Here is an 11,786-nt window from a genome sequence, read left to right as displayed (position 1 = left end):
AGATACTAACAGAGGCGAAGTGGAGAATATAAGGGGTTAGGGTTTTGTGAGATTCCTTAGAATACCCTATACACAATTGTTTATTACGATGCTGCCATTTTCGGCCTTCATTCTGCAATTTTAGCATACGAAATGAGGCCCAATAAGTTTTTCATTTATTCTTCGGCATTTCTGTTTTGGCCCAACTCGAGATTTCCGGAGTTTGATTTTCTGTTAGAGATTCTATTCTTCTACTTGAACGTTAATCTTGGCCCAGCAACTACGGACCTGAGGTTGCCAAGTGAAAGTAATTAACATAGCTTTCTTCTTCTTCTTCTTCATCATTTTTTTATAATGACGTCCAGTGGCGCAGCCCAAAAAAATTCTCACTAAGGGCAAATGTAATACTAAAATTTTTTACCTATTCTTTTCTAATTTTTTAAGCAAAAAAATATTCACCAACAAATTGAAATGAAAAACTTTTTTTAGCTTACTTCAAATGAAACTTTGTGATCCACTTATCATTTTAGAATATTAGTTCATTAATCAACTTAGAGAACCGCATAATACTTTTACTTTCTTCGCAAGAAAACTCCGGGGGCACACTTGAGATTATATCTAAATTATATGAGTACTATAGGAATTTAAAGAGGCAGTGGGGGCCCCACCTTAAATCCACCATTGATGACGTCTTACTTATAGTTTCTCCCACTTTATCATCCAATCCAATTCTTTCCCAATGTAGTATTTTTCTAATAGGTGCTCAATAGCTATTTGTTCATACACTCAAATCACGCTCAATCTGTCATGTGAATGCACACACATAAGATTATTAACTTTCCTTACATTTATATAAATTTTCTGTTTTTTTTTAATTTAACACTTTAATCACATCTTAACCAGTCAATCGCTAGACATATCCATTAATATATAAGAAATTGTAGAATCCAAATTTTAGGGTTCTAATAATAATCAGTGCGTGCAGGGTTACAGAATTGAAGGAATAAAAAAGACATTGAAAATAAATATGGGAGAGAAGAAAATAATAAACTCAACTCACAATATTATTAAAATCTCAAATAATGAAGAAAGTCTCACCACAATAGAAAATTTGACAAATTCTTCTAGACTCTCTCTCTCTCTCTCTCAAGAAAATAGTCTAAACTAATGTCCAATTTATAAACTATCAGACTTGTTGGAAAAGAAACCATTTGCATAAGAAATTACCAAATAAAATACAAATTCCTAAATCATACAATTACTGAAAAACCGATTCCAATAAGAAACCTCAGTTGGCAAATGTCACAGCATGCTGATGCCAATTAACCAACTCTCTTTTGTGCGAGCCGTCCATAAATACCAACTCTGGTTTTGCCTTTTTCCAGGAGATTAGTTCATGGACCGTTCATATGATGAAAGCATCAGCATTGTGCCCAACCTAATGAGGAATCTAGTTGATAAAACGTATACATCAGCGTTCATTGTGAGGAATTCGGTGGTGGTACAGAAATTAATTAGACAGTGAACATGAAAGATCAACAATGGTGTTGACAGAACACCACACTATACTGTCAAAATCCAGAACTGTGTGGTTGACAGGTTATTGCACGGGACGAAATTTACTCAGTGTGCACTCTCGGATAGCGGCTGCGAATTTCTTTGTTAAAAAAAATAATAATAATGTTGAAAGAAAGTTGATTGACATTGACACCTTGCTTTATCCAGTATGCGATAAAAAAAACAAAAAAGAAAAAGAAAAAGAGATAATACGATCACCTAATATAACATACATGATATTTATTAAATTACTTGGGATTGACTTTGATATTTTTTTATCTTTTCGTGTTACGACGATACGAATAGCTCAATACTGGGTTGAAAATTAAAATTGCAAGATTAGTTTTCTTGTTACCACCCTGAAACTCAATGGATTGGTCTAGAGTCCCGGGCCGGCTTCAAGCCGACAATCAAAAAAAGATTAGTATTAATTAGCAAAGCCCATCAGCCATCAAATTTCAATGGTGACTGCCAATTAACCAACTCCCTTTCTGAAAGCGAATCCATGCCAACCCTTCTTGATTAAACCGACAGATGAGATTACCACTACATTTTACATCTGTTCAAGACCTTAATTAGTGGACCACTTATTATTCAACGCATGAGCAATCTGCCATTCTTCTTTTTTTTTTTTGGTTTCCGTTTCTTTTTCTGCTCAACTTAGACAGCTAGTAAGCAGATATGTCAGTGCTGATTATGAGTGACTGAGAGGGAAGCTCAACCATGGCGCGGGAATTTTTTTTTTTTAATGGATGATATGATTAAAAAAGGAAAAGAGATGGTATTGTATCCTAGTAGTAAACATACGTACTAAATAAGTTGTCATTGACTATGCTACCAGTTCTATTTTTTTTTTCCTTTTATGACAATACTATTAGTTAAATTCTTGGTTGGAGAATAAGATTGCATGATTTTTGACACTTTATACGCGAGTGTGTTTGGATCGTAGATTATTTGGAATAGTTTTTTTTTTATAAATATCGTAACATTTTTTTAATATGATATATGTGAAATAAAATGATAATTGAAATATGTGTTGAAAATTTAAGTAAATAAAATTTGCAAATAAACTACAGTACATCAAACGTCAACATCGCGAGAGTTAGGAAAACTGAGCCCATATTTGCAAGATATTCGTGGAGGAAAGTTAAATACTCCATTACTTTCGTACTTGTTCTCTTCAATGCAGATCTCAACGTCAGATTATGCATCTCTGGTAAAACAGGAAAAAGTTTAAGCAATTCTCCTTAATGTCTGCTGGGCTATAAAACTAGCTGAAGGACTTTAGCACGTTAGGAGCGTTCCAAATTAATTTGTCTAGTTGGAACATCCGGTTCAAATCATCCTTTCCCTACCATAGCATGAAAAAGTTTAACACGCAAAGAGTCATATGGTATCACGTTTGATTGAATGCGATTTCTTTGCCTTGTTGCTCAGTGTTTACGGCTCTCCTCAATGTTTACAAATTCGGACGGTCAAATGAATCGAATGAGCTTTCATTTCACAGTTTAAATCAATTATATATGGTTCAAAGTTTTTTTTTTAATTTTTTAATATTGTAGACCGAAGGGTTTGAATTCGAAATCTATCACTTATATTCCTTCTTCGCAAACCACCCAATTCATTCATTCACCCTTTTAAATTATGTTAATTATTAAGTAACTTGAATGACTTTGATTTTTTTTTAAAAAAAGAAAATTTAGTATGAACCAATTTAAAACTCCATTATTTTGATTGGTTCTTGATCGAATTTAACTAGTTGAATTGATTGTTTAGACTTACTAGTAAATCAAATTGACACCATGATACCTTGCGGTTCGACCGGTTGAACTAAAACTACAAACAAGTTGAATCAAGTCGAGTTTTGACCTACTCAAACCAACACTCGACTAAATTTTATCAAGTTTGAGAGCTTTCAATATCAAAATTCGAACTCGATCTTGACCTCAAATTCAAACTATGTTGGCATCGAACTCGAGCCTGCTCAACTTTTAAAAATAATTATGTTATTTTTTAAAAAATAAATAAAATATTCATTTTTCCTTAATAAATAATAAAAATTAGTGATATATATTCACAATTAAAATAAAAAATAAATATTTGAGTCAGCTCACAAGTTGTTGGGTTGAGTTTTTCAATGCTCGACTCGAGTCCAATAACTTGATTTGATCGGTTCGAATTCGAGTCCAGTTTGATGTTGGCCGAACCAGCTCGCAAGCGCAAGCATCTTGATTCGTTTGCAACCAACCTTATGTCGAATTGATTTTCAAACACTGACTCTTGTAGTCGAATTTTTCAACTTATTCCATTCTCAATATGGATTTGCCAATATGAGAAATAAATGGGCTGATTCCGCGATCCCCTTCTCACGAATTGCATTGGTCGACCTACTTCTGCGATCGAAGCCTTCTGATTCCTTCTTGGTAAATCCGGCAATCATTTTTTTTTTTATTGAATAATTCTCGCTGATATTTCATTTAACAATTGGGAGCTATGTTTGTATGACTTGCTTTTGTTCTGTTGGTAATTTTCATCTGCACATGTAAAATTTTTGGAGACTTGCAGTTGTAGTAGACGTATGTACTTATTGGCTTCCGGCGGCCGATGCAGTAAAACATGGATTCGAACATTTTGTGCCGTGCTCGTGAAAGTTTTATTAGTAGTCCACGGTTAGCCTCTCTCTTGTACAAGTTCCAAAAATATTCCGGTAAACAACCAGCAAGCAACAATCCAACAACCCAAATTGAATTGTACCTACAATTGATCGTGTGTGGTAGGTTTTCAAGTTGTTACCCGGTTGGGTTGGTTGAGAGAAGGTAGAAGGTTATTATAGATTCCATACCACGAAAAGGCAACTAGTCCTTGCCAGTTGCCGTAAACAGTAGTGAGATTCATATAGTAATAATTATTCTCAGTACAAAGAAAATTACAAATATAACAGCGTCCCACAGAATAAACAAATAGCAGTAGTAAAATACAAAGGGTCCCAAAAACAAAAAAGAAGCAAAAGAAGTAGGTGTTGGGCTATTTTTCATTTGCATTTGATTCCCAACTTTCCGCAGGGTTTAGTAGGGAAATTAATTAGCTGACGCGGCGGCACAGGGTGATACCGTCGCCAACGGGGAGCATGCAGATCTCGATCCTGGGATCAGCGGCCAGGGCTTTGTTGAGCTCCAAGACGAAGTCCCTGTAGTACCTCACGTACTTCCTCATTGGAGCATCTGGTGGAGCCACCACGGAGCCGTTCCATAGGGTGTTGTCGTACCCAATCAATCCCCCAACCTTGACCAACTCGATTATCCTCTTGTGGTAGTTGAGATAGTTGTCCTTGTCAGCATCCACGAAGATGAAATCAAAACTTCCATGGTTCTCGTCCTGCCCCATGCATTACAGGTTAAAATATAAAAAGCAAATGTCAGGTCAGGTTGCTTCCATGTTGGTTAAAAAGCATCAATTAAAAAACGAAAAGTTGATTGATCCGCACTATGAACATTAAACACACCACCCCCCCCCCCCAAAAAAAAAAAAAAAAAAAGTGGTTGGTGCCTTGGTGGTGTTATAGGCCTTACATCTTCAATCAACTCATCAAGCACTGGCAAAGCAGGGCCTTCTCTGAAGTCAATTTTATGGGACACACCAGCCTTTTCGATCACGGGCAGACCCAATTCGTAGTTTTCTCTGTTAATATCCATGGCCAATATCTGCAATAATCAGCAGTAAAAGTCAAAACGAATCATTCATTAGATTTCTCGGATCACATCAAGTAAATCAGGTGAATACCAAATCGTACTTCAAAGTCGATGGAAGCGTTAAAAGTGTTAGATGTTTTTAAATTCCTTTCAAATTAGGGTGCTCGAGATAAGATCATCTGCCCTATCAAAATTTGGCACAAAATTGGATGACTAAAAGAGAATATTTGAATTCTTTGCCTCAGGCTGAACAGGGCTGCCCATCAGATTGAATTAATAGATTCAACTTGCAACTGAGACAAGACTAGCAAGCAAGACTACCTTCCCATCTTCTGGAAGAGCGAGAGCTGTAGCCAGAAGTGAGTAACCAGTGTAAACTCCAATCTCCATGGTTTTCTTGGCATTGATCAACTTGATAATCATGTTCAAGAACTGCCCTTCATCAGCAGATGTAGTCATAATATTCCTGTTTCCGTGATACCAATATGAATGGATTAGCATGACATCAAGAAAATGCACGAGGACTAGTATATGCATTGATGTTGTAGGAATCAGCGGTCAAGACTCACCATGGATGCTTTGCTGTCAGTTCTCTCAGCTCTTTCATGGGCTCTGGCTCTCTTGGATACACGCTGGTTTCCAGGATGTACTGCAAGAGGGGATAAAAAAACCAACGAATCAAATCAGGGCATGTCATCTTTTGACTCAAAGAAATGAATGGTCTTCAACTTTTGGCAAGCAAATGTAACAATAGAGCAGTAATCATAGGCAGAATTACCTGGTAGAGTGCATCACTTTGCAGAAGGCTTTTATGGCCTACTTCTTGATGCCTGAGATTTTGGCTATCCTTTCCTTCTCCATTCTGGGCCATAATTGTTGTTTGGAGATGAGAATTCTGGGGCTTTTTTTCTTTCTTTCTCTTTTAGTTTGAGGGAGCTTTGGACAGACAATGGTGATATCCGCGAAGCTGAGAATGGAAAGGGAGGAGGTGCAGAATATATACAACTCCAGAAGTCCGGTTCGGACCGGTGATGTTTCGGTTCAGGAGTGGTAGCGCACGCCAAACCGAGTCGGGGCCTTGCGGGGTTGGTGAGGTAGGCCAATGAGTGTGACTGGACCCCCACGCCCACTATTGGACTTTTCTCTGTACGGGGTGGGCAAGAGATCAGTTTTTCTTAGTATTTCCTTATTTTTCGTAAAAAAAGAGGATAATTAATCACTACGAAAGTTGTTGGGCGGGCCCTGCATTTGACGAAGTGGCGACAATCCATAGATCGGGGACAGTATATTTCGCTTCCAACCCTAAGATGAATTGGACAGCTTCAAATTTATCTTTCCCATCCCAAGGACAAGGAATTCTACCAGGTTTTTCTTGTTTCTTTTTTTTCCTTTGGCGCTTTTTTAATTGTTCTAACTCCTCACTAGATGGTGTTGCGGTAACAATCATAAAACTATCAAGTCACATGTCAAGTTATATATTATTATCAAGTCATCATAAACACATTTTTTAATCCATCGTTTTATATTTTCAATCATATTTTATCTCATATATATCACATCACAAAAAATACTACAGTAATTATTTTAAATAATACTTTGTCCAAACAAACCCAACTTGAAGAATGCTGGGGGTGGGTGGATCGGCTAAGAAATTCCACGCTCAGGGTTGGGGCCTTTGGGCATGGGACGTGGCAGGAGAATGCGACAGCCGGAGGACAACGGCGGTTGGTGAGGAGTTGGTGAAAACTGAAATTAATCTCCCTTTTTGGTCCTTTTTTTTTTTTTTTCCTTTTCCTCTTAAAAGTTGGTGAAACTAAACTGCTTCCACGAAAGGGGTGGGAGTTGGTGGCCACCGGCTCGCCACCACATACTATGATCCATAAAGGAAAAATCAAATAATCATTTTCACATCCTTGCGTGTGAGTCGTGACAGATAATAATTGGCTTTAAACTTGATCCAACAAACTTTAATCTGTGTCTCCAGTTCAACCACTCTTCCACTGTTATGTGGTGTTAAAGCAATATAATACGATATTAACAGAGCCTTGTTTAGATCTACACAGCATTCTCTATCTTACGACAATAATAGAACATATATTTTTATTAGCGAGAATCCAAAAAGTCTTTTTTTTTAAAAAAAACTAAAAGAAAAATATTCGTTAAGAAAATAAGAGAAAAGTTATTTGAAAGAAAAAAGGAAAATGAATACCACCATTCTGAACCTGGTAATGTCCATTAATCATTTGCATTCAAAAATTTTTATAAATTGGTATGTGGCTTATCCTAATAAGGCTTTGACACGTATGCCTTCAGACACGCCTGCGTAAGCAAAAAACTCGAGACATTTGTCTTGAGATGCTAAGACTGATGATGACTTGATTGATTAGAACCTGCTTATTTTCCAACAACGTTTGCATGTATAACTCTAAATCAAGCATTAGCGCAGAGTAATTGCTTCATCGGGTACCGTTGAATGGGTCAATGACGGTAACTATACCAAAAAAATCATCTGGAAGTCCGAATTATTCAACGCAAGAACGTCCAGTGCTCTGACAAAATTAATTAAAAAAAAATTAAAATACATATATAGGCACTTTTTTTTTTTTTTTTTTTGTAATAATATGTAAGCACCAGTGAGTGTCACACGATTTATGATACAAATGAATATTTTGATTAGGACTGCAAACGAATCAAACTACTCATAAGTCGATTCAATCAAAACTCAACTCAATAGCAATCAGCATCGAAGTCGAACCAATCAATTCGATCTATCGAACTCGAGTTGAACATAGAAAAACTCAACTCATTAGTTTGTGAACCAACTCGATTATATACATGTATTTTTATTTTTATTTTAATAGTGAAATTACATATATATTCATAATATTTTATTAGTTATTAAGGAAAAATGAACATTTTATTCAGTTTTTAAAACTAAAACAATTTTTTTAAATTTTTTTAAGTTCGAGTAGGCTCGAATTTTAGGTTGAATTCGAATTCGAGTTTTACATTGAAAACTCGTCGAGCTCAAACTCAAGTTTGAGTTTGATAAAATTGAATTAAGACTCGACTTGATTAGGATAAAACTCAATTCGATTAGACTTATTTGCAGCCTTATCCATGATTAATCATTCAACCACAAATTTTTTTCTTTTTCTTTTTCTTTTTGAAAATCAGCTATTCAAATTAAAATTGAAGTGGCGTGGTTATGATCCTCCTCTTTTATGCTACTTCGCAGTGGAACGGAGTCGTAAAATTTTGCCATCTCTTATATTGAAAGAAATATGAATTATCCCATCGCCAATTCTTAGTAAGTTTAGAAACACCCATTCCCCTTCCCCCCCCCCTCCCCCACCCCAAAAAAAAAAAAAAACCCTACAAGTAAGCACAGAACAAAATTAAAACTCAAGAAAGATCGAAAAGATGTGACAAGGTTTTTTGTTGAGTGAATGACCAAAAATGTCACTAAATTATTATGGTATTGTTACTCATTAAACTTTTTTAATGGCCACAAAAATCACAAAATTGGCAAAAATAGGTCATCAAGGTCATTTTGTCAAATTCTATCAACAAAACAATCGATAAATCATTGAAACTCGAAGACTTGTTTGGCAAGAAGACCTTTGATAACCCATTGTTTTATTAGTAAAATTTAGTAAAATGACCTCATTGGTCCGTATTTTCCCGTTTAATGACCATTGTGATCATAAAAATGGTTTGATAATTGATCAATGCCATTATTAATAGTTTAGTACTAATTTTTTGGGCCATTCATTCATTTTTTTTTTCGTTGAAGGAAAGACGTGGCGAGGTTGGTTTGGATGGCCGACTTTTTGTCGTCAACGTACTGCTTTATGATTTTAGAGGCTAAATTCGAGAACGACTTCAACCTCAAAAATCATCAGTTCGAATGGGGTGGTATTGGTGGACATCACCTGCCAATGAATTGACTTGTTTATGCTTTTTGACTATTGTTTATCTTGCAAACGTTTTTGAGTCCTGAACTCTTTACTCTTGGTCTCACTGTAACTCTGTTCTTTCCATTTTACCATCAATTACAGGAGAAAATATGAGATTCTATCGCAAAACCAGGGGGGAAAAAAAGAGGTTTGTTCTTTTTGAGTTTGCCCAACATGGTTAAATGATAAAAGGTGCTTTTAACTTCTTAGTTCTATTGTAACAGTCAGAACCCTCAATCAACAACTTAACTCATTTGAATTGCTATTTTTTGGCGCTTTTTGGAGGAAAATGTAATGTAGTGAATTAATTAATATATATGAGATAAAATGTGATTGAAAAATGTGTTCAAAAAAATTTAAAAATTTTTTGGAGGAAAATGCTTCTATAAATGCTTTTCTTAAATTTAATTTTTGGAACTGCACGCATTTCATTTGCGAAGCACAGAGATATTTCCGAAAACTTCACTCTCTAAACAAGATGTTTACATTTCATCATTCCCTTATGAATGAATTACTATCTCATCATATATTAGCCAATTTTCATGGCAATCGATGTTATACCAGCTTATTCACAGAACCAAATGCAAGTTCTCTAACATGTCTAATCTCATTTTCTCAAATTTCCTGTGAAAGATAGTTCATTGCTTTCCCTTTTCCTCCTGCCACCAATGGTCAGGATCAACTAATGTAACCCAAGCAGCGGATAAACTCTTGCAGCAATCTGGGTCAAGAAGGTTGTATTAAGAACATTGATCTGAGGATTTATTTAAGTTCCTTGCACAAAACAGGAGTGGATACACACCAAGAAACCTAGCTTTCCTTTTAGCTGCCGCAGTAAACATCTCTCTTCAATGTGATATCACAAGAAGAAAGAGTGCCGAAGGAGCTGGTCCATCATTTAAAGATTCTCTCCCTTTCAAGAGAATAATAAGTAAAGAGAATCTGCAGTTGAAGCAGCTGATTTGCTGTCATTTGAAATTGGAAGTAAAATCAAATACTACAGTGGTAAATTACATACCGACGCTAGGCAATAATAATAGCAGGCGCAAAAACAGGTTCCCCTAAGTCTTATTCTAACAATTGCACAATAAATGCTTGGAAAAGTTGGAATCCAAAATCTGTTGTACGTTAGATGCTTTGAGTGATTCTGGCGCTTTACTCTGGAAGACAGAATTTCCAACGTGTAAGAAATGGTTGAATGAAAAATGTCCAGAAAGCTTACCAAGAATGATATGAGTAACCATAACTCCTCTCAGACAGTAGGATCACCCCATCAACAGGCCATAATTCTGCTCAGCACCAAGGCTCTATAGACGACTTCTGTTGTAGGTGATGCTTCAGTAGTTGCGGTAAGTAAGTTGCTCGGTACCTAAAAGATAACAAGCACAGTAGACACAATGTATATTTGGTAGATGCAACAATCTGAGAATTTGCCCCTTCCTTTTTTTTGTTTTCATTTACCACTCAGATTGATCCACTGAATGCAAGATATATATGCATGATCATTGCAGAGGGGAACCTAACCTAACGAACTGCACACCTTCTACTTAAAACAAGTCATGTGGAGCATCATTAAACAGACTGACAGTTCAGGGATGACCGTATCGGAGCCAAAACTAGTTCAAGATAAGGATCAGAAATGTAGCATTTTTCCACATAATGAAGTAATAGGCTGAAATATCAACGCAAGTTAACTCTGAGATCCGAGAATTCTATGCTGTCCAAACTGTAAACTATGCAAGTAACATTGCAACATGTCTCATGCTCAACCATTTTGCGCCAGTTCAAATGCAAGTAATCCAGATATAGCAAAAAGGTTTCATTCCTCCCCAGGGCTACGTCACTTCAGCTTGAAATTGCAGGAAATTATACAACCAGTTCTCAAATGCAATCAGTCGGATGGCACTCAAGTGAATCTGCCTTCAATTGCAGTTAATTTCAGCTAAAAGTTGGAACTTTCACTTTGAAAAGTTGCAAAACTACACTTCCTCAAGTTTTAGCAAAGCACGTTAACTTCATTAAAAAAAAAAAAATTCAATTAGATGTCAGTGCTCGATGATAAAAATTTTAATGGAGATTGGCCACACGAAGACTTGCAGCTCAACTATAACAAAAAGGAATAGCCAAACAAATGCATCACTTGAATCTTGAGCTTCACAACATCTCGCTCATTCATTTAATTTCAATCCAAACATCACGGTTAAAGCAACTGCTTGGAAGGATAAAGACACATATAGTTTCCTGACTGGAAGGAGTAGTGAACAGCAGTGTTCTAATACACCTCAATTAGCAATGAATATGAACTGTAGTAAAGTCAGCCACATATTCACCCAGATTTCTCCTACTAAGGTAACATTGTTCATGCATACCAAGGGTAAGAAAGGGGATTTTATTAGCACCAAAAGCAACTAAGAATACGCAATGCTTCTCATAATAGTCAAGGTCATGGAGGTAAACTAATTGAACTTGGTAATTAATAACACCTAATAGGTGATACTCACATTCAGAGATGATAAGAAAAAACAAAAAAAAAAAAATCATTACAGCCTTAACAGCAAGAGACCTAGGTATGAAAACAATATTTAGAAAAATAACATTCAGA

General features: G+C 36.0%; 1 protein-coding gene across 1 annotated transcript; it reads right to left on the bottom strand.

Moving 5' to 3' along the window:
- Positions 1 to 4,375: 4,375 nt before the first annotated feature.
- On the bottom strand, positions 4,376 to 6,206 carry LOC113760682 (caffeoyl-CoA O-methyltransferase 5). The gene is made up of 5 exons (XM_027303360.1): positions 6,004 to 6,206; positions 5,795 to 5,874; positions 5,547 to 5,691; positions 5,106 to 5,237; positions 4,376 to 4,911 (listed from the first exon to the last, which is right to left on the bottom strand). The coding sequence occupies exons 1-5, from the start codon at positions 6,094 to 6,096 to the stop codon at positions 4,618 to 4,620; spliced, it is 744 nt and encodes a 247-aa protein (XP_027159161.1). The 5' UTR covers positions 6,097 to 6,206; the 3' UTR covers positions 4,376 to 4,617.
- Positions 6,207 to 11,786: the final 5,580 nt, after the last annotated feature.

This window comes from Coffea eugenioides, chromosome 2 (genome assembly GCF_003713205.1).
Source record: "Coffea eugenioides isolate CCC68of chromosome 2, Ceug_1.0, whole genome shotgun sequence".
Classification (NCBI taxonomy): domain Eukaryota; kingdom Viridiplantae; phylum Streptophyta; class Magnoliopsida; order Gentianales; family Rubiaceae; genus Coffea; species Coffea eugenioides.
The sequence above is the reverse complement of the archived record's forward strand: the minus strand, read 5'-3'. Positions and strand labels throughout refer to the sequence as shown.